Below are 23,994 nucleotides of genomic sequence, written 5' to 3' on the forward strand. Positions count from 1 at the left end.
GTCTGTTCTGCTCTTTATTTTTTATCATTTCTTCCTCGCTGTACTTGCCTTTTGGATCCCTTTAGATAGAGGGTTTCATAGCTTGCTCCTTCACGCCTCAGATTTCATTTTATAATTTTTATCACTTTGGTCTCTTAGACTAGGTTTTAAATGAATCTATCAGAGCTTGATCTCTCAAATTCCCAATTTAGTCCTTTAGTTCTTGTTTATACTGCCATTTGGCTGTCCTATTAAAATGTTTACTTAATATTTCTGTAACCATAGTTGTAATTTTTAAGAACTGTCATAGGCTTTTTTTTTTTTTACAGCAGTCTATCCTTGTTGAGAGCTTCTTCAATCACTGAAGTTACCAATAATACTTTTTTAAAAGTTCACTTATGAATGGTTGCACAACTTGAAGAATGTAATCAATGTCACTGAGCTGAACACGTAGAAACAGGTGAAGTTTCCACAAAAACAACAAAATAAAAGTTAAAAAAAAAAAAGGTTCTCTTCTATTTCTTATATTACCTCTGTTAACTGAAAGTAGGAGGTAAGGTTTCCAGCCTGGTCCATCCTGTGGTTTTGGTTTTCCTACGGAATTTAGTGCTTTTTAGTAGTCTCCTTGCCATAAACCAGGTCTAGTTCTGTACTTGGAGCCCTGGTGGTACACTGGTTAAGAGTTTGGCTGCTAACCAAAAGGTCAGCGGTTTGAATCCACCAGCCGCTCCTTCAAAACCAAATAGGGCAGTTTTACTCTGTCCTATAGGGTCGCTGGAAACCCTAGTGGCGTAGCGGTTAAGTGCTACGGCTGCTAACCAAAGGGTTGACAGCTCAAATCTGCCAGGCGCTCCTTGGAAACTCTATGGGGCAGTTCTACTCTGGCCTATAGGGTTGCTGTAAGTCAGAACTGACTTGATGGCAACGGGTTTTTTTGTTTTGTTTTGTTTTTGTTTATAGGGTCGCTATGAGTTGGAATCAACTCATCGGCAACGAGTTTGGTTTTTGGTTTGATTAGTTCTGTACTATCTGACATGGTAGCTACTAACCACATGTGGCTATTTAACTCGAATTTAAATTAAAATTCAGTTCCTCAGTTGCACTGGTCATATTTTAAGTGCTCAGTAGGCACATGTGGCTAGTGGCTACCATACTGAAGAACATGGATACTTCCATCATCACAGAATGTTCTACTGGACAGTGCTGGTATAATCAGTATTAGATATAGAATGAGTTACTAAAGCAAAATTGAGAATCACTATTACCCTAGAAGTAAATTTAGATATTAATCATATAATCCCTGATTCTGGTCAGTGGGATGGAAATTAACAGCTGGATAACTTCTATAGTATGCACAGGAATCGTGTTGCTTCCTAAGAAAGATTCACTGTTAAATATGGAGACCAAGAGTACTGCTCTGCTTTTGTCTTCCTTGGCATTTTTCACTTTAGAGAGTCGCTCTTGTTACTTTATCTTTATGGCCAAACCACTGCCGTTGAGTTGATTCCAACTCATAGCAACCCCATAGGGTTTCCAAAGCTGTAAATCTTCACAGAAGCAGACCACCACGTCTTTCACCCCTGGAGCCACTGGTAGTTTTGAACTGCTGACCTTTTGGTTAGCAGTCAAACCCTTTAACCGCTGCACCACCAGGGTTCCTCATCTTTAGGGCAATGGTGGAGAAAGCATTTGGTGCAAAAAACTAATAAATAAAGGTCTTATTAATTCTGATATTGGCATTATGTTAGAGTTTCACTGGCAAAATTTTGACTTTCACCTGTATTGTATTACAGACACATTAACTGGTAGCATCAGTCTGATCCTATCTACTTTATATCTTAAATTTTCTTAATGTTCTCTTCTGTTCATGGCATTTCTCTGCTGATGTCATTTTTTACAGTTTTTTTTTTTTAATATTGTAGTTATTTTATGTTTTTATTCTATCATTTCAATGAAATTTGGGGAAGTGAAGATAAATCCAAGTTGACAGCCAGTCATCTTGAATTAGAAACCTTAATAAATTTTGACTGATTTTTTTTTTTTTTAACTGACATTCAAAAGGCTCTAATTATCCATATGTCCCCAGAAAAGTCTTACAATTAGAGTTGACTGGTTAAGTGCTCGACTGCTAACCATAACGTCTGTGGTTTGAACCCACCAGCTGCTTCACAGGAGAAAGATGCGGCAGTCTGCTTCTGTAAAGATTACAGCCTTGGAAACTCTGTGGGGCAGTTGTACTCTGCCCTATAGGGTCACTATGAGTCAGAATCGGCTCAACAGCAATGGGTTTGGATTTTGATACTACAGTAAAACAAGGAATTTTTTTTGTTTAAATACACTAGGGGACAGATGAGGTCACCATATGAGGGTCAAAGAGCTGCCCAGGGTTCGAAAGTAAACAGTTTAATGAAAACAGCATCACACATATAAAAATAACAATAATGTTCTCCTATATAGATGACAGAAGACAGTTTATCCCCCTATAACTATTCTAGCTTTATTAAAAATTACAAATTACTTCCTGTTAGCACTTGAGCTTACAGGAAACATATCATATTACTATAGTATTACTATAAGTGTTGTGATAAAGGCTAATGCTAATGATGGCATACTGAACATTCATATATACAAGTATATACCATGATGTCAAATGTATTACTGAAATTGATGACTTCAGTAACATGAGTAATTTCAAAACAAACAAGTCAGTCACATGGTAGAGAGGACTGAGCATTTATAAATATATAAATCTTCACAGAACAACAAAGCATTTAAAACTATCCCTAGCTTAGCTTGGTATTTCACATCCATGTGAATGACCTACAACACCAAATGACCTTTAAAATCAGATTTGATTAATATAAAGTGATGAGAGAATTCTATTGTTGATGAATGATCACTAAAAATTATTACACATACATAGATATATCACCTACAAGACCCTGTTAATGACACATGACTGTCAAAACAAAAACAAAAAAGAAAACTTATTATATAACCTAGTTCCAAAGGACAATATGAATAATTATATTAACTTCAGGAAACTATTCCTACTAGAAACGAATGCACTGAAACATCCAAAAGAATAAATACATGCCCACCATAAGATTCTAAAAATGTCATTCAACCTCATGAATAAGTAGGTAAATTGGAAGAGAATTAGAATAAGGGTAAGCTCTAACACTATGGGAAAGTTCAGGTTTATTCTTGATATTTACAGAAGCCAAAAATCTTACAGGGGCCAAATTAGCCACTGTTGGAAAATCAAATCACAGTGATTTCTTTCAGCCCCAAGAAGATTAAATGAAGTTATACTGTTTATCTAAATTGTTAAAATTATCCTTCAGGATGCTTTTCCACATCCGCTAACACTATTTTTGGGAAGAGAGGCTGGTCATCTAGGCACCTGAATCTCCCTCTCTTTTCTAAAGAGCTGTGACTTTAAGGTTATCTTTAAATACTTTATATTCATCAGAATAGTAGTTACATTCAGGGAGCAGAGGTGACAGTGACTAGGACAGGCTAGGAATATTTTCTTGATCTGGGTGGTAGTTACATGAATGAGTTTACTTTGTGAAAATTTATTGAACTATTATGATCGGTGCACTGTGCTTTGTCTTTGTAATTAAAAAGCCAGTTGCCATCAAGTTGACTCCAACTCAACCCCACGTGTGTCAGAGCAGAACTGTGTTTCAGAGGGTTTTCGATGGCTGATCACCACTGCAAATTCGCTGCAAAAGGCCTCTTTAGGTCTTTAGGGGTTGAAAAGCAAAGATGTTGCTTTGAGGACTAAGGTGCACCTGACTCAAGACACAATATTTTCAATCGCCTGATACGCATATGAAAGCTAGACAACAAATAAGGAACACTGAAGAAGAACTGATACCTTTGAATCATGGTGTTGGTGAAGAATATTGTATATAATACCACGGACTGCCAGAAGAATGAGCAAATCTGTTTTGCAAGAAGCACAGCCAGAGTGCTCCCTGGAAAATGGGATGGTGAGACTTCGTCACACAAACTTTGGACATGTTATCGGGAAGGACCAGTACCCATAGAAGGACATCATGGTTGGTAAGGTAGAGGGTCAGAGAAAAAAAGATTCTCGACAAGACAGAATGACACAGTGGCTGCAAAAATGGGCTCAAAAACAGCAACGATTGTGAGGATGGCACAGGACCAGGCAGTGTTCCATTGTGTTGTACACAGGGTTGCTATGAGTCGGAACCGACTTGATGGCACCTAACCACAACAACAGATCACGAGGCCTTTCTTCCAAGGTACCTCTGGTGGACTTGAACCTCCAACCCTTTGGTTTGCAGCCAAGTCTGTTAACCATTTGCATCACCAGGATCTCTGTTTATATGTTATACTTCAATAAAAGTTTATTAAATGAAAATACTCCACGGTTACCTTTTTTTTTTTTTTATCTTTTTACATCTAGTTACTAGACTAAAATTCATGAATGACGGATTCATATCACACTGATTTTCTGACGGTTGCTGGTATACAATAGGGGCTCAAGAACAACAGCTGAATTAACACAGATCAGTAATCAGTCGTGCAATGTCAATAAGAACTCAATTTCCATTCTTTCATTCCACATTACAGAACTGCTGCTACACAAACAAAAAAATACATTACCATCAAGTCGATTTCAACTCATAGTGACCCTACAGGACAGAGCAGAACTGCCCCACAGGGTTTCCAAGGAGCAGCTGGTGGATTTGAACAGCCAACCTTTTGGTTAGCAGCTAAGTTCTTGACCACTACACCACCAGGGCTCCTGAGCTGCTACAGGGTACATTTTGTACACCACTGGTGATTAAGAAAAAACGAACTTGAGTCCTTGTCCTCTGGGATATAAAAAGATAGTGTGTGTGTATCTGTGTGTAAGAGAGGTGCCATGACTACACCACATGCGTGGTAAGGGCAATAAATGCCACAAGGAAGGAAAGAGACATTCCACATTCCAGCTGGGATGAAGGAGGAAGGCATAACTGAGGGAATGGCATGTAATCATGATGAGCAATTCCCTTATCTAACTAAGATAAGGGAATTGGATGAACATTTACAGAGTGCTTAACACAGTATTTTTGGGGTTAACACAGTATGTCAGGTACCATCTGAGCATTTGCATAAACCTTACTTAACTCTCACAAACGGCTAAACTTAATACAATCCTGGGAGCCCTGGTGGCGTAGTGGTTAAGAGCTTGGCTGCTAACCAAAAGGTCAGCAGTTCAAATCCACCAGCTGCTCCTTGGAAACCCTATGGGGCAGTTCTACTCTGTACAGAGTCTCCACGAGTCAGAACCGACTCAACGGTACCTAACAACAATAACAATACAATCCTGAGAGGTTAAGTAATTTGTCCAAAATCACACAGCCAGTAAATAGCAAAGAATTTGACCTAAATCTTTTGGATTCAAGATCAATGTCTTTCTACCACACCATGTTGCCACTGTAGACATGGTCTTCTGCCAAAAATCCAAAAACTCACATCAGAAATCTGACAAAAACAGACAAGGAATTTTCTACCCAATGCATACACTTCAAAACAGTTTTATTCTTAAAAGTAACCTGATCAACGCCAAAACAAAACAGACCACATGTCTACTTATAAAAATGATGCCCTAAATCGACATTTTTAGAATTTGAATTCACAGCTTCAGTTCAATCCATTCAGTTTTCCTTTTTGGTAAAAAAAAGTCTGAGTCAACTACACTCTTCTAACCCAAGAACCTCGCTCCATACTTCACCTCTGCCCCCTTATCCCCAAGCTGTACTACCTCCTTGAGAATAGTATTGTTCTTTGATGCCATCGAGTCGATCAAACTCATGGCAATCCCACGTGTCAGAGTAGAGCTGCTCCACAGGGTTTCCAAGGCTGTGACCTTGAGGATAGTCCTAAATCAATTACTCCCTTTCTCTCCCTGATTATCATCATGCCACCCTTTGCTACCCTTGACACAGCACTTAACACTGTTATTTATCTATTTCATTCAGTCACCACCCATTTGTTGAACATTTTATGTGTACTGGCCCCTAGTGTAGATCCTGAGGATTGAAAAAACTCTTGCCTTCATCAAAATTATATTCTCAAGTAGGCTATAAACGTGTGTGTGTGTGTGTATGTATATATATAATATCAAAAAGTAATGAGAAGACTGAAGAAAATCGAAACAGCATAAAAGTTCAATTTCACTGATGAATTAAAACATACAGTGTGAGGAAAGGCCGAGAGTCAAGGATGATTCTTATGCTGCTGAAAGACTGAGTAAAATGAGGACTGGACATTATTAGGCAAGTGTCTTAGTCATCCAGTGCTGCTATAACAGAAATCCCACAGGTGGATGGCTTTAGGGAACAGGAATTTATTCTCTTAGTTTAGGGTGCCAGCTCCAGGGGAAGGCTTTCTCTGTCAGCTCTGGGAGAAGGTTCTTGTCATCTATCTTCCCCTGGTCTGTGAATTTCTCAGTGCAAGGACCTTGGGTCCAAAGGATGTATTCAGCTCCTAGCTCTTCTTGCTTGGTGGTAATGAGGCCCCGCCCCTCTCCGCTCTGCTTCTCTCTTATATCTCAAAAGAGATTGACTCAAGATAAAGCCTAATCCTACAGTGTCCTGCCTCATTAACATAAGTGCCTCTAATCCTGCCTCACTAACATCATAGAGATTAGGATTTACAACACATAAATAATTGTATAGGATGACAAAATGGAAGGCAACCACACAATACTAGGAAGCATGGCCTAGGTAAGTTGACACACATTTTGGGGGGGCACAATTCAACGCAGGACAGCAAGGATTTGGCAACACAGAGATGAATGACTTTGACAAGAGTGGTTTGAGTAGAATGGTCGAGGCAGAAACCTACTGGATTCGGATGCAACCACGGGAGATCAAGAAGTAGAGAACCAGGAGCTTTCTATAAAGTTGTGCAGTTAGTTGCTGTCAAGTCAATTCTGACTCATGAAATCCCTTGGTGGCACTACACTCGATTACAAGCCAAAAGGTTGGTGGTTCCAGACCACTCAAAGGCATCTCAGAAGACAGGCCTGGCAATCTGCTTCCCAAAGGTCAGAGCCTTAAAAACCCTATGGAGCAGTTCTACTCTGCAAGCACACATGGGGTTGCCATGAGTTCCTATGAAGAGGACGAGAGCAACAGGATGGTAGCTAGAAGAGAACATGGGTTCTATCTAATGAGGGCTTAAAAAAAATTCAAATGACCCATTAGAGATGGAAAGACTAATGATGCAAGAGAGCAAGAACAACTGAGGAGCTTTAATCTTTTCAATTCTTAGACAGGCAGAAAGAGATGACCTCTGGGGTGCAAGTGGAGGGGCTGGCCTAAAGATAGGCAAACACTTCAACCACTGTAACTGTAGGAAGGCAGAGTACATGGGTACAGATGCAAATAGATCTGTAGATGTGGTGACTGAAAACCAGAGAGCTGAGTTTAAGCAGAATTAGGATTCTAACAGAGCCCTGGTGGTGCAGTGATTAAGAACTCTGCTGCTAACCAAAAGGTCAGCAGTTTGAATCCACCAGCCACTCCTTTGAAATCTATGGGGCAGCTCTACTCTGTCCTACAGAGTTGCTATGAATCAGAATCGACTTGATGGCAGTGGGTTTTCTGAGTACCACAGAGGGAAAGGACAAGAGAGCTGAGGTGTACGCAAAGGAGTGGTTATATTGATGGAACGTGGGCTCCAAGCTAGATAAGGAGCGAAATAAGGGCATGAATGAGGTAAAGCAAACAGTAGACGGGTCAATGGACAGGAGTTCCCAAAAGTGCCAAAAAATTATCTGAGGAATAAAGAAGTCAGATAAGTAGATGGTGTGATTAAGGTTTTTTTTTTTTTGTTAAGTTCTGTAAGGGGGGCAGTTACCAGCAATGCGAAGTTTAGGGTATGACCACAGGAGTGGATGTCAGGAGGTGGGCATCTAAAAGCTGAGACGTCCAGATATTGGCCAGATTATCCAAGTAAATGTAGCAACCACAAAGTGTGATGACAGGTACCACGGAAAGGCAGTGAGACAGGTGTTAAAGAGGAGCTGTAAGTAGGAGGTTATTACAGACCTAGAGGGAATAGTCTGATGGCATGTATTTCAAAAGAGCTGGGATTTTTGAGGGAGGAAAATGGACCTGAAGCAGCAAATGGAAGCAAAGGTATGACATGGAAAGAGAGGACGGAAGAAGAAAAAAAAAATCCATCATTGAAAATGGTTAGAGGGAAACAGGGCTCCCAGAATAGTCAGGTACAGTAATAAAGTGAAAGAAACTTTATTTTCAAAACTATGTCTCTATTAGATGATATAAACCATGAATTCCATGGAGGGAAGCGGAAGGGATGGGGAGAGGGTGTAATAAGGATGTAAGACTACATCAGATTAGGCTATAGGCAAAACCAAACGGAGGTAAGATTTCCCACCAATGCTGGCTGACATGGGGATCTTGAACACTAAACAAACATCCTCTATAAGCTTCAAGAGGCAGCCTGGTATCTTTCCAATAAATTCTCTTTTGCTTAAATTATCGATTAAAGAATTCTAATGGTAACTACCTTCACGTACAGTGTCTTGCACACACATCATACAAGTTGAAGGGATGTTTAATCCATTCAATACATTTAAGTGGATGTGTAGCCTGGAGTGAGAACATCATCTCAGGAAAAATCATATTAGCTATTCCTTTATCCCCTTATTTCCTTTCTTCTTTTTCACAAAAGTTAATCGTGAGAAAAAGAACAATGGTAGTTTAAGAAGAAATGAGCTGACAGCCGGGTTTTTCTGAGGACAAGCAGATTCTCTGTACACCTGCCTGTGATGTCACAGTAACACTTCTGCAGATGTGGAAAGAGTCCTCTAAAACAACAAACACCGCAGTCTGTAGCTCTCAGGTCCCGGTGCCTTGGCCAGCTGTGCCACTCGCTACTGCTGTATTTCTCTAAAAGGAAAATGACCCAATTTCGGGGAGAAAACCAAAACCAAATCTGCTCCCATCGAGTCCATTCCGACTCACAGTGACCCTTTAGGACAGAGTAGAACTGCTCCATAGGGATTCCAAGGAGTAGCTGGTGGATTTGAACTGCCAACCTTTTGGTTAGCAGCCGTGGTTCACCATAGCTTTTAACCACTGTGCCACCAGGGCTCCATTATGGGGAAAGGGCTCCATTCTGGTGAGAGTTAATATAAATTATGACTTTCTCTCTCTCAGGTGAAATAACTTATCTGGATGAAGAACTCTGGGAAAACTTCGTTTCTAAATGTGTGGTAGTAGTTAACTTGATGCAGAAACAAGTGTTGATAATAATAATTTTAAAATTTCATAATTAACCCAACAATGAGTATAGTACTATGCCCAACCAAACAGATCAAATCAAGACAAATCAATTTCAGTTGCCATTAATAAAATGAAGTGTTTAAAATATAGAATATCGAAGGAAACAATTACTTCATATCAGGCCTCAATCTTAAACACGCAGAATCACTTTACTAGCTTCAAATGGAAGCAACTGGGGGTGTAGGTATATGGAATATCCCCAAGCATGGATGAAATAACTTTTGTGTGAAAAGGAGGAGAAAGATAAAAGAGAGCTAATCACAAGTAGAGAATTACAAGACGACAACAATAGTAGAGAATACAATACTTTAAAATATTGAAAGCACCACAAAGGAAAAGACTTCACTAGCACTATGACTTGTATTAGATATAATGCCTCTCATGTTTATTATAATGCCTAGCACTCCACAGACGAAGTCACCCAGTCAATTGAAAAAGTATGTAGAATTTAGTAACAAACCAATCTAATCAACACATTCATTTAATTGCATTGGTGAAACATATCAAAGCACATTTCCCAATTTGGGAAAAAAAAATCAAGGGGAGTCCTGGGCTATCTCCAGAGTATATAGTTATCTAAAACCTCAGTGAATTCTATTATCTGCCCATCTGCTTTGCTAAATGGCTACTCATTTGTTTAACTTCTAATTGCTGACACCTACTGATTGATAAATAACGTTTACTGCCATGACTTACACTTCACCACTCACATAGAAATTACTCACGGCGGGGATTGCCTGACCCCATCTGAGGCTGTTCCCTAAATCTCAACATCTCTGGGCTGGGGGAGATATGACAAAGATGCTGCACCACCTGATTCCAAGCTACCTGGACAAAAAGAGCCTCACTAACGCCCTGCTATAGAGCGCCTTTCTACAGCAAGGTTTTATTCATTCATTTTACAGTGTCAGGCATCGTGGCCAACTAAATTAGGATTCTGACTTTGTTCTGGAGTGAAACTAGGGAAAATCCAGGCTCAGTAATCTTACACACAAAACTCACTTTGTAATGATCATCTGTATTCTCTTACGGAGAGACAAACTCAAGTGTCATGACTACAGTTTGTAGATAAAGGCTTACAAAAGGGGAAAAGGTTAAAAAACAATTATTAGAGTTATGCTGACTTGTGGTTAGATAAAATATCCAATATCTGTTAGAATGGTAGCCTGTCATTGGTTTTCTTTCTGGAGAAGTTAATAAAATAGTTTTGTTTTTTTTTTTTTTAAAAAGGGAACGATATAGGTAGTATACCTGCAACCTCCCCAAACAAAAAGCACAATCAAAAACAGGACTTCATGATGCCTGAAAAAAAGCCAATCATGAGAAAAAGAGTAATGATAGCCCAGGAAGAAGTGAGCTCTAATTCCTGTTTTTAACTGAAGTAAAATTCACACATTAATATCATGTACTGACCTTAAATGGTAAAATTCAATGAGCTTTGATAAATGTATTCACTTATGTAACCTTTACATTTTCATCACTCCACAAAGTTTCTTTGTGCCAGTTCCAGCCAATTCCCCCACCACCCAGAGGCAACCACTGTTCTGATTTCTACAAATGGAATCACACAGTATATCCTTTCTGTGCTTGGATTCTTTCTCAATATGGTATTAAGATTTAACCACATTGCATGCATGTATCAGTAGTTCATTTTTTAAATAGCAGAGCTGTATTCCATTGTATGAATTTACCACAATCTGTTTTATCTATTCTCCTGTTGATGGGTATCTGTTGTTCTTGGCTATTGTGAATAAAGGTGCTCATAAACGCCGGCTCTGCTGTATAAACGTATTTATACCACCTTGAACCTCAGACAGCTTTCTACTTCAACCAAGAGCGGAGCAACCTGACTGGATTAACACCTGCTTTCACGTTAAGTACAGCCCTGGCGGCACAGTGGTTAAGAGCTCAGCTGCTAACCAAAAGGTCTGCAGTTCGAATCCACCAGCTGCTCCTTGGAAACTCTGTGGGGCAGTTCTACTCTGTCCTATAAGGTGGCTCTGAATTGGAATCGACTGGACAGCAATGGCTTTTTTCACATTAACTGAGACAAAGGAGCTCCCTTCTGTTACACAGCCCTGGCGGATTAAGTGAGACCCACTCTACCCAGCAGATATCCCGTATCTGTCATATGTGACAATCAAGTCAGGGTCCTGGTAAAGAGGAACTCTTTCCCTAGGACATTTTAAATAGGCAGTGGCAATAAAGGTCATCTCTGTTCTGACCCTAACCAGATGACACACTGCTTCTACTGCACACAAAAATACAGTAAAAACAACAAAATCACAAAAGAGGGCTTTTGATTTACTTGTCCTTTGAGGTCTCCTAGCAAAGATCCTACTACCTAATCAATGGAGATCCACATGCTAGTTACGTAACTTTGGGCATGCCATTCACCTCTGTGCCCTAATTTCCCAATATGGATAATGGGATAATTACAGCATGTACCTTAGGGTTGGAGCCTAGTGGCGCAGTGGTTAAGAGCTGTGGCTACTGAACAAAAGTTCGGCAGTTCAAATCCACCAGCCACTCCTTGGAAACCCTATGGGGCAGTTCTACTCTGTCCTATAGGTCACTCTGAGTCGACGGCAATGGGTTTGGTTTGGTATTTTTATCTTAGGGTTATTTTGAAGATCAAGTTAGATCATGGATATAAAGCATGCATAGTGCCTGACACACTTAAGTATGCAAATGTTAGCTATTATCAACAAAACTACTTCCAAGACGATTTAGAAATAGTTTTCATTTTCCTTGTCTAAGGTAAGGATCAGAGTTTCCTAAAATGAGTGTGTTCCACAAAAAAATTGGTTCAAGTCCAATACATATTATTTGCATATGCACTGTACTATACACTGATGTCTAGAAACATATACATCAAACTGTTAACACGCCTGGGAAAGACCAGGAGTGGGAAAGAAGACTTTCACTTTTTTACACTATATACTTTCCTAGTGTTTCAAATTTCTTCAACAAGTATGCACTTCTTTTGCAGTAAAAAAATAATAATAAAATTTAAGCTTTGAGCAACTACCAAAAACCCACTGTCATAGGGTCGACTTTGACTCATAGCAACCCTATGAGCCAGAGTAGAGCTGCCCCATAAGGTTTCCAAGGAGCAGCTGCTAGATTTGAACTGCCAACCTCTTGGTTAGCAGCCAAGCTCTTAACCACTGTGCCACCAGATCTCCACAGCAACTCCACATAAATTGTCATATGCTTTATGCTTAATTCACATGTGTATCCCTCTTTCTTAAAAATATGTTTGCAATGATGTTCACGATAATACTGAGAGGAAAGGAAGGCAGGAGATAGTATTGGCCTCATTTTGCAGATGAAAAACTGTAAGGTAAGACGCCTAACATCACAAAGCAAAATAAACGACAGGACTAAGACTAAAATGTGGTTTTTCTTCTTAGCCTTGTGTTCTTTTCATTACATATCACTGCCTCTCCAGAAAGGGAAACAAGGCTGCCTTGAGAGACCAACCCCTCCACTCAGCAAGTCACATGACAACATCCCTGACGATGGCCACAGGAGTCTCTCAAGTATCTCCAGTGAAAGCAAACTTGCAATATACCAGCACACACTCCTTCACTATTAGACAACTCCTTGTACTGAACTGAAATCTCTGTTACTTTGACCCTTTGGTCCGAGTTTGGCCATTTGGAATGCCACAGGACAAGCTTCTCTCCTCTTTAAGAATACATTCAAGTATATGAAAACAGCTAACACCTCCATCCTTTTGGGAATGAGTGCTCTACCTTAGACGAACTTCCCAATAAAACATCTGTCATTATCCAACTTCTAATTTCAGTGAAACTGGCAGAGGAGAAAAAGGGAAACTATCATGCAAGATCCCTATCCCTACCAAGTAATGAGGTACTCAATTGTTCCTATGACCCTGCAAGGGGAGATACAGAGAACCATAACTTTCCTACCACTCCTTCTTTGTTAGATGTCACCGCGTAAAATAAATTTTAGTGTAAAATCCTGTAAGACAGGATCAGATGCTTCTGACAAAATCCTGGCTTTACACAGCTGCACATAGCTGGTTCAAGAATCTGCTATGAACACTGCCAATTATTAGTCTCCATTAGACAGGTGACAATTTAATTGTCTTTCCTCAGTAAAAGATTTCTTGCTGATTCTGTCAGAACCTCCAATAGCCTTATAGTCCTACTGATCTACAAATGAGACTTCTCCATGACTTAAAAGAGGGAAAGGAATTCAAGGTTAATGTGATAAACGAAATTAAACTTGAAGTGGCTGAATCTTAGACTCATGAAAACATTTAAGACCAGAATGACAAGTTTGTTAGATGACACCAAGAAAACGCACAATGAAAAGTACAAGAATTCCAAGAAAAGCTACACTATAGTTAAATACTTACTAGAACTGCTTCCTATCATTTGATGAAAACCAATCAGAATTAAATGCTTAAACAAAAACTTAAGTGTAAGATGCAGACATCTATTTGGAACCAGCTTTTTATTCTGTTTCTTGTTTTTTTTTTAATCTATTAATAATAGGCACAAACTGGGGAAAGTCTTCCCAAGTGTTGCTCAAAGTTTTCTTTCCGAAAATCCTCCAGTAGGGGAAAAGAGAAGTCCTCTGAGCATCCAATTTAAAATATCGCTCCTTATTCTCTCTTACATAACTGTCTTTCCCTTCATCAGCATTTATCAAAATTAATTATATACCTTTCTACTTGCTTACTGTCTGCATGGCCCAGAAAACTACTATAAGCTTTGTGAAGGCAGAGCCAACTCTTTAATATTGTATACCCATGAGCACGGGACCTCAATCATGGTTGAGTGTACATTAAAATTTTGTACAGTAAGTGAAGAAAGGCAGAAAGGTGAAAAAAAAAAAAAGAGACCACAAGTTACCATAAACAGATTATTTTGCTTTCTTAATCAATGCTGAGAAATTAATCATTTGTTGAACACCGACTATGATCCATATATTTACGTACATTTTGTTTACCCTCACAACAATCCTAGATTTTTCATTTGAAAACAAAATAAAGCTCAATGAGATTAAATATTAACAACTCGCTCAAGACCACACACCTAGTAAATCTGAACTCCAGTTTATGTGATTATCAGGTTTACCTGATACGGTGCTGGCCCCTAGAATGTCCCTGTCTTCCATTTTCTTATGTGGGGAGAGGGGACACCCAGAACAAACCAGTAGTCACATACAACCCAAGAACTCTACTTAGACAATGTGAATTTACTTCTCTAGCAGATTTTTACAGAAAACAAACAAAACAAATATTTTAAATTAATCAAATAATTTGATTCTCAAAACAATCATACGAGGCAGAAATTGTCATTTCTATGTTGTTGAGGACACTGAGGCTAAGAATGCTTACATTCTCCTTCTCACTGCAAACCTATGGGTTTGGGGTTTTCCAAAAGGAAACAGTGGCTGCACAAACTTGGTGCAAAATTTGAAAGATACTCGCGCCATAACGCTCATTTTCCTACTGCAAATATGTGAACCTGATGGGAATGTTCAACGACTCAGTTTTGCCATATACACTAGCTTTGATGGGGATTCCGTTGAATCTTTGCGCAGTCAATCAAGTATTAATATGAACCGCCATATTTAAGAGGAGACAACATATCCAGGTCAAAGAAAGGGCGTGGGAAACATAGTGTAGTCAAGCCTAATTCTGAGCTGCGCTTCACACTCGCCCTCGCCAACTCCTCTCATTTCCTCTCGCCACTGAACCCTTCCTTCCTGGAGTCAGATTCAGTGCAATAGGCAGGCTCCTACCTTGGTCTGAACACTCTTATCAAACTTGTCATTTTTGAAGCTAAACGTGTTCTGGTGCTTCTGAGGCCTGGAACGAGCCACGTTCCCCTTCTGGGAACTCATCGCCGAAACCACGACCACCCCGCTCCCGGACGAGAAGTTGCAGGGAAGATCAAGCGCTATCCGACCGGGTTTACACTTGTCATGACCCGGAAGTAACTTATCCGGCTTTTCCGCCCCCGCCCCCGGTCATCCCACGTGACTTCGTGCACTGGTCAAAGGACACCCTCTGGCCCCTTGCTCTGTCAAGGTTCCTCCACGAGGTCCATCCTAGACCCTCCCCCTGCGCGCAACCTTTCTTCCGAACAGGGCTACCAAGTCCCGCTTTCTTCGAAATGAGAATTGCCCCATTGGTCAGAACGTGGCTATCCATCAAGGCGGAGGGGCGGGAAGGCTTTGCTCCTATTGGCTCTACTTTTCCGCAATCCCCGCCTCTTGCCGAGTCGGCTCGGTCTCTCCCGGCACTCGGAACCCGACGGACTCGTTGGGCAGCCTGTGATTGGTGGAAGTGGGGCCAGGCTGGGCTCCGTCCCTCCCCCGCCCGCGCGCAGGCTGGAACCCGGGTCCGCTTTGGCACCTTCCTCCAGTCAGTGACCAACTCCTGGCATAGTGAGGGTTCTGCTCGCCGCCTCGGCTCTCTTCTAGCGTCCCTCCCGTTACGGTCCCGAGCCCCGGGGTTGATAGGCTGAGAAAGAGCAGAGAAAGGAGGATTAAAGAGAAGAAAGAGCTGGCTGGGTCTGGGTGGTTTCTGCAGAGCCAGAAAAGGAGGTGACGGCGGCGGCGGCGGCGGCGGAGGCTGCGACCACGGCCGCGCGGGACGTGAGGCCCGAGAGCAGCCGGCGGCGACGGCCGCTCCAGCGCCTCGCGCCGGGGCCGTTAGTCAGCAGAACGCGGGTTGGTGTCGAGGAGCAGGGCCGGTGCGAGGCGAGACTCCGGAGCACGAGCCGGGCCCCCTTGGGCGCCGCCGTCCTTACTTGTCCGGGCGCCGGGGGCTGCAGCCCTTGTCCCCCCTCCTCGGCCGGGCTTGTCCACAGGCGGGGAGCGTCCGGCGGCGGCGGGAGCGCGGATCGTGCCGTCTCCAGGACAGCGTGTCGGCAGAGGTTGTCTCCCGGCCCTTTCTGCCCGGCGCCCCGGCTCCGGCCCCTCAGGTGCAGGTGCGTGGGGCTGCGGGGCCGGGGGCGCTGCGGCTGCGGCGGCGGCCGGGCCCGGGGAGGGGGCGCTAGGCCCGGAGCCGCAGCGCGGGAGGGACAAGCCCGGGCCGGGCGGGGGAGGGGAGCAGGAGGCGTCTTTGTTGTTGGCGACCGGGATCCCTCTCCGCGCGGGAGAAAGGCGGCGAAGTCACCCCCGGGCGAGCCTGGGGTTTGGAGAGGATTCTCTGGTGGGTCTGTGAAAGGGAGAGGTAGGAGGGTCCCTGCGATCCGCGAGGCTGCAGGAGTCTGGGGGCGGAAGAGGGACGCACAGACGGATTGGGAAACGTCTTGGGTCCTCCTTGCAGAGAAGGGTCTCATTTCACTTCCTTTGCTTTTCTCCCCGTGGACGAAGAGAGGAGGTCGGGCTCGTATTCCCGTCCCTGACTCGCTGTGAGATCGTGGGTGCCGAAGAGCTTTTCTCCTCTCCTGATGGTCCCGGTCTCTGCCAGCCTCGGGTGTAGCCTGAATCTGCACCGGGCTTCCTTTGGGTATTCCGGTCTGGCAGTCGTAGGGTTCTTTTCCTGTAGATAGTTGAACTTGAATCTTATCTGTTTGAGAACTCGAGGGTAGGCTCGTCAGGAATCCGCTTTTGAATTGGAAAATTAGAGTTTTTGTTTGAAATTTTCTGACCCTGAGACAAGAAAGTTCTGTCAAATTAGATTGTACTGTGTAGTAGAGACCGTTTAACCTTGGTTTCTTTCTTTTTTTTTTTTTTTTTGGTTGCTTGTTGGTTATAAAAAGATGTTCAGAACCATCGTGAGATTTCTGCCAATATTAGAATACCCACAATTTTTTTTTTTAAACGATGCTTTGATTTAAGTCAATGTGCGACGGATTAGATAAGCAAAAGAATGAATAACGGAACACTGAGAGGGTGACCTTTACATTTTGGCTGTTAGTTTCTGAAAGGTATTCCTGTTTAATATTTTTTGTAAAATACTTAGTCCATTCATTTTTTTTTTTTTAAGTCTCCAATAAACAAGAATCTTGGAGATCTTGGGTCACCATTTGAAACTGCCTCGTGTCTGAGTAAAAAGTTAGGTACCTGTTGTGGTAACATTCATCTTTTTACGTTATTAGGGAAATTTGCAGTAAAATGAACTTTCTTCTGTAAAGAGAAAAGTCTCTTCATATTTTTATAACGTAAAATCAGTTGGGTGACATGTTTAATATCTATCTAATCATAGCCAGTATTTTGATAATTACATGATTGCCGGGGTTCTAATTTGGTATTACCCAACTTTGCTTCTTGGTAGATTTTCATTTTGGGAGTAGTGACTTCACTTAAAGAAGTACAGTGGAGGTAACCATGTCTCAAGCATTAAGAGTAATAAAATCTCTGTCTTAAGGTAATTGCTGTATTATTTGAGATCCAGGAGGAAATGAATTAAGCACATTCAACCATGTTTTGACCTCTCTTTTCTCCTACTTTAGTACTAATAAGGTTAATTGTCAAGGATAGGATTAGATTTTTAGCAGGCTAGGCAGTTTTTAATTCTGTCCCTTGGTGTGCAGTACTGTATTTAATAAGTGGTTTGTTCCCTTGAGTATCTTTGCTCATTTTGAAATTTGTATGACAACTGACAAAGAATTTTCTGTTTCCTATGACAAACAGAATTACCTTAAAACATCTTTGTAAACTAATGTTTTTAGTAGCTTAATGAACACAGAATAACTGGGCAATTAGTGTCTGTTTCAAGTTCTGTTGCTGAATTGATGTACAACTCCAGAAAAGTTATTCCACATCTGAAACAGTTTCTCCGTCTGTAATATGGGGCTAATAAAATGTGTACCTCCTCACTATAGAAGGGGCAGTGACAGCCATATAAGCAACAGTTACTCTGGCTATGTGATCTTGATTTAAGTTAATTTAGAAGTACTTTTTAATGTGGTATTCTTATTTGGTTTTGGCATTACGAATTTCAATTCCTTGATGAAGAGTTAATGTAAAGAAACATTGTTCTAATAGTGATAATGCCTGTCCGTATGCCATTATTAGGTATTGATAAACTCATTATGATAAACTCTCCCATGTTAAGAATGGTGATGACAAGAAAACAGTGACAAATTGATCTGGTTAGCTATTTACTGTTAGTTTTTCATTTTTAATGTATCGAAGGTTTTGCTCTTAATTGTCAGATTATTCCTACCTGTTAAAAAATTCTCATAAATACCTTGTTCCATTTGCCTATCAAACCCAGCCTTGTGAGTTGGAGAGGAAAAGTGGTTTTATGACTTTATTACAGATGAGATAGATGAAGCCCAGAGAAATTAGTTATTTGAATTGCTTCTATGTTTATTCAGATAAAAATAAACATATAAAAAAAAACATATAGCTCTAGGTTATTCACATTTACTGCTATGTAGTATGTGTTCCATTGTATGACTATACCACATTTCTGTTTATGGTCACTTTTGATGTTTCCAATTGTTTGCTGTTAAACAGTTTACTTGTATATGTTTCCTTAAGTACATGTGCAAGAATTCCTCTAGGGCAGTGGTTCTTGACTCTATATGCCATTTTTATAGAAAGTTATTTTACAACTTGTTCATTACTGTCTTTAAATGAAATTCTTAATAATAAACATGTTCATATTTTTAAAAAGTTATGTCCTGTAATAATGGTGTGGCCAAGGCATCTGACCTTTAATTTCACAAGGGGAAAGAATCATTAGCATCAATAGCCCAAGGCTGATTCCTATGAGATGGGGGTCAGACATGCCTGTACCCTCCAAACTTTTTACCAATTCTGACACCATCTGTCCCTCCCACGGTAGTCTCTGCTTCTCTGCTGGGTTCAATACTTCATTGCAATGGCCACACAGAACTCACAGACCATACTCATGATTATGGGGTTTATTAGGAAGTAATAGGTTACAACTCAGGATCAGGATCAGGAAATACCCAGGATACAGTTCTTCGATCAGGATAGCCTCTTCTCAGCCGTGCTCGCAGGCAGGTCTCTCTCTGGCCCTTGACCTGGGCTCTGCCCTGCTCCGGCAAGTATTATAAAGCTCTTTAGCTCCGCCAATAAGTACCCGGGATCACCCCACTGCACCAGGAAGCCTGGGCCTGAAGGCACTGAACTCTCTTGCCCTGTGAGCTGGGAAGCCCACTCTGTTATCTCCTGTCAGTATCCGGGTTCTGTTGCCCCTGCTACTTGTTTTAACTACTGCTGTGCTTCTGTCTCGTGCTGCCTTCCATGTTACAGCTCCTCTCTGTCTCCGTGTCTCCCTTTAAACCTAGAGGGTTGGCGAAACTGACCAGTCCCCTTGTTAGCGTTCCATACACCTTATTTGCATGGTTTTTAAGGGTGCCATGTACCTTATTTACATTATTAGCAAGCTATCCAATCCCCTTGGTGGGCCACAAGCACCTTATTTGCATAGTCCTGGCCAGTCATTTGGTGGGAATTACAAAGACCATGGCTGGAAGGGCTATATTATGTAATTCACTGAACCGCATACCCTTACTAAAATATAATAACACATAAGTTATAATAAAGTACCATGTATTTCAATGTGTAAATACTTGGACTCAACTAAACCTTGCTACCAAATGAACTGATAGACCAGCAACAATGGTAGCATCACCTGGGAGCTTGTTAGAAATGCAGACCCTCAGGCCCCACCCCCACTGAAACATGCTGTAGTTCAGCAAGATTCCTAGGTGATTTGTGTGCACATTAAAGTCTAAGAAGCACTGCCAGAAGAAATAATCATCATCAGATACTTTGCACCAATGGATAGCATCACTGAATATAACAGCTATGAATGCAGATTGAAACAGGTGTATTGAATTGGCAGTTCAGATACCCAGAGTAGCACTATTGCTGGTGATAAATGATTTTCTGAAATAACAGACTATTTTTAGTAGAGTTTGAACAAAAGTTAAAGTACGATCTTCCCTATTTACACAGAGGCTGCACTGTTAAAATCTTTATCTGTGTTAAAACGATACAAAAATACTTGGTGTTAAGTCCTGTTTATGATTATCTCACGTGGTGTCCGCCCAGCCTGTGAATGTCCAGCACAATATTCAAAAGTTGCGGGATGTGGAACAGCACATCTTTATGCAAGAAGAATGCCTGGCAGCCCTGGCCTCTGTTTAGTAGTGCCGCCCATTGGTTACAATAACCAAAGAGCCCTCTTTGAGAACAACTACCCTGGCATATAAATCTAGTGGTAGTAAATTGCTAGACCACAAGGTATACACTTCTTGAATTTTAAAGATAACTGCCTGTTTACTCTCCAAAGTTGTTGTACCAGTAATGGATAAGTCTATTTTTCCTTGTTGCAAATACTTTAGACTTCTTAGTTTTTGCCAATTGGAGAAGTATTGTCTTAGTTTTTTAGTGCTGCTGTAACAGAAATGCCACAAGTGGATGGCTTTAACAAACAAATTTATAACAAATTTATTCTGTCACAGTTTAGGAGGCTTAAAGTCCAAATTCAGAGCACGAGCTCCAGGGGAAGCCTTTTCTCTCTCTGTTGGTTCTGGGGAAAGGTCCTTGTCCTCAATCCTCCCCTAGTCTAGGAGCTTCTCAGTGCAGAGACTCTGAGTACAAAGGATGCCCTCTGCTTCTGGCTCTTTCTTGGTGGTATGAGGTCCCGTTCCTCTGCTGGCTTCTCTCTTTTACATCTCAAAAAAGATTGACTTAATATAATGACCTAATCCTGTAGAGAGTGTCTGCCTCATTAACATAACTGCCTCTAATCCTGCCTCATTAACATCCTAGAGGTTAGGATTTACAACACATAGCATAATTACATCGGATCACAAAATGGAGGGCAGCTGGGAATCATGGCCTAGCCATGTTGATACACATTTTGGGGGGCCACAAGTCAATCCATAACATGTGTGAAATAGTACCTGGCTGTAGTTTTAATTTGCATTTTGCCTGTTACTCCTGTGGTTGCGAATATTTATTGACCATTCATATTCCTTTTCTTTTTCTTATCAATTTGTGGGTGCTTTTTATATATGCCAGAAAACATCCTTGGTAGACTTTACAAATATCATCTTCCAGTCTTTAGCATGCCTCTCACATTAAATATGGTGTCTTTTTGATGACTGTAAGTTTTTAACTTTAATGTCAGATTTTATCATTTCATGATTTGTGCTTTTTCTTGGTTAAGAATATTTTCTCTATCGTGGGGTCAGAAAGATTCTTTTACTTTTCACGTTCATATCTTTACTTCACATGGATGTATTTTTATATAATGAGGTGTTTGTGAATCTAAATTTATTCAATAAAGATGACTGCCCGCTATACTAAAATTAGGTCATTTTTTATGTTAATGTGTTCTGGTGAGATTATAGTGATAGTAGATGATATTTAGTTTTTAATATCCTTGTGTGACAAAATTAGAATTTGGCAACTCTGTCATTCCGCCTTTTTTGTTGTTGTTGTTATTTTGAAACTCACAGGCTTTGGGAACCACAGCTTTAGAGTACTTTGATTCCTGTGTTGTGTCTGTGTCTCACTGTTAGCCTCTGAAGCCCCTAGAAAGTGAACCAGCACTCTTGAATGTTGATCATTGGTCAGCCTCTGCATCCTCCACGTTTCAGTTTGTTTTGCATGTCTTTTCATCACTTTTAATTACTGGCTAGCATTTTTTTTAATGATACGTGTGTGCCCCCCTCCCTTTTTTAATAGAATTTCAGACTAAGTTTAAGTATTATTTGAATGTAAATTTGGCTTGGATATAGAGCTTATTTTATTTTCCCAGGAATTAAATGTGAGAGTGGTTAAACAGGTTCTTGCATACAGTTTAAGATGAGAAGTGAAAAAGGAAAAGTGGGCCGGTGTCTGTTGTATACCAGTCACTATTCTAAGTGCTGGGGGCACATCAGTGAACAAAATAAGCAGAGATCTCTACAGTCCTAGAGTTCATTGCCTAGCAGGGGACCATAGAAAATATGCACAATAAATAAAATATCTAATATGTTAGAAAGTGATAAATACTTCAGAATAAAAGAAAAAGTAGAGAAATGTAAGGAGAATGAAAGGATGCAGTTTTGACTTATTGAATAGAACAAACCACATTGAGAACGTGAGAATGAGCAGGGACATGAAACCAGTGAGAGTGTTACACATGTAGAAATTAACAAAATCCTGAGTGAATAGAATTTAATCTTTAAATTAAGTAAACCTTCATTCCTAGTTCTCCCACTTATAAGTTATATGGAACTTGGACAAGTTAACTAACAACCTGAATCCTTGATTTCCTCTTGTGTAAAAAGGATGATAACCTGTGAAAAGTATTATTAAAACTGAAGGAGATAAGGGAAAGCAGCACTTTCCACCCCACCCCATCCCACCCTCCTCCCCCCACTTTTTTCTCATGTGGCACTCTATTTTATTTTCAAGGCACTTAATCACTGTTTATAATTACATATGTGTGTCGTTATTTGATAAATGTCTCAATTATTCTAAAATATGGATAGGAAAAACAGGTAAGTGTAGTATTTATTTCATTAATGTATAGTTATTTATAGCCTACCTTTAAACCTTTTTATTTGAAAATTATCTCATATAGATATGTTGAGAAAGTACTTTGTACGCTAGAGCTTCAAATTGTGTTATAGGCGTTAGCTTATTGATCACTACACGTCATCTTTGTGATGTAGGCGTTGGATAGGTATCATCTTGCACTTGAAGGAATTGAAACTGCCAAATCGCATAAGGTGACAGAGAAAGTCAAGGAGAATTTGGATCAAATCTCATTACATTTGGCTGCATTTTATTCCCTATGCTTTTTTTTTCTTCTGCAATATTGCTAAAATTGACTTTCTTTAGAAAGTATAAAAGCAACGTAGCTTATGTTATATTGTTAGATCATGGCTCTTGGAAAATCATTAGAAAACAAGCAATTAATATTTTAGCTATGACTTTCTTTTCAGTTTTCCCCATGAAACTTCTTACAATGTCTGAAGAGCTGATATTAGAATTAGCAATAGAGTTAGAGATCTTCACCCTTAAAAGTATATTAAAAAAAAAAAAAAAAAACCATGGCTGTTGAGTTGATTCCAACTCATAGTGACCCTATAGGACAGAATAGAACTGCCCCATAGAGTTTCCAAGAAACGCCTGGTGGGTTTGAACTGCCGACCTCTTGGTTAGCAGCTGTAGCATTTAACCGCTAAGCCACCAGGATTTCCTTAAAAATGCATACAGCTAAAAAATACTTTTCACTATGGCTATCTTCAAAGATAGTATTTAAGATTTATTTTGAGGCTTTGAGCAACTACAGATCTACATAAATTGTTATACGCTTGATTTGTATTTGTATCCCTATTTCTTATAAATGATTTTTGTAATGATCCTCAGGATCAGAAGGTTAAAATAACCTCATTAACTTGGTGTGAGCAAGTCTTCACTCCAACCCCAACAAACCTCAAATAAAGCAAGTGCCTCCGGGAACAAAGACAGGTGTTATCAGCTTATCCACTGCAATGAACTATGAAATATGTTTTGAAAATTCAGATCAGTCGAAATAATTTATGTAATACACTTTTCCCAAAAGTGCCATCTGCAGACTGTAACCTAGGTATTTTGTTTCTGATTAGTGTCCTGTTTGGTGTACTGATAATTTCTCACTCTCTAGCTCTGCCGTCCCCACTCCCAGAAATGAAAATCATTCTCTATACGT

The 23,994-nt window shown here is 40.5% G+C and overlaps 2 protein-coding genes across 5 annotated transcripts in view; one reads left to right on the forward strand and one right to left on the reverse strand.

The window, feature by feature from the left end:
* The window catches only part of C9H9orf85 (chromosome 9 C9orf85 homolog), a 47,750-nt gene extending 32,034 nt beyond the window's left edge, over positions 1-15,716 (reverse strand). For 2 of the 3 annotated variants that reach the window (XR_010322969.1, XM_064291227.1), the window contains exon 1: positions 15,111-15,716. Coding sequence is in view for 2 of the 3 variants with exons in the window: in XM_064291227.1 (XP_064147297.1) it covers positions 15,111-15,212 (102 nt within the window). In the remaining variant the exon portion in view is untranslated. The remainder of the gene's footprint in view (positions 1-15,110) is intronic. The other variant, XM_003407390.4, reaches the window with a different exon arrangement.
* Positions 15,717-15,907: 191 nt separating this feature from the next.
* Positions 15,908-23,994, forward strand: part of ABHD17B (abhydrolase domain containing 17B, depalmitoylase) — a 49,330-nt gene continuing 41,243 nt past the window's right edge. For both annotated transcript variants that reach the window (XM_064291226.1, XM_064291225.1), the window contains exon 1: positions 15,908-16,303. The gene's annotated coding sequence lies outside the window, so the exon portion shown is untranslated. The remainder of the gene's footprint in view (positions 16,304-23,994) is intronic.

This window comes from Loxodonta africana, chromosome 9 (assembly GCF_030014295.1).
Source record: "Loxodonta africana isolate mLoxAfr1 chromosome 9, mLoxAfr1.hap2, whole genome shotgun sequence".
In the NCBI taxonomy this organism is placed as follows: Eukaryota; Metazoa; Chordata; class Mammalia; order Proboscidea; family Elephantidae; genus Loxodonta; species Loxodonta africana.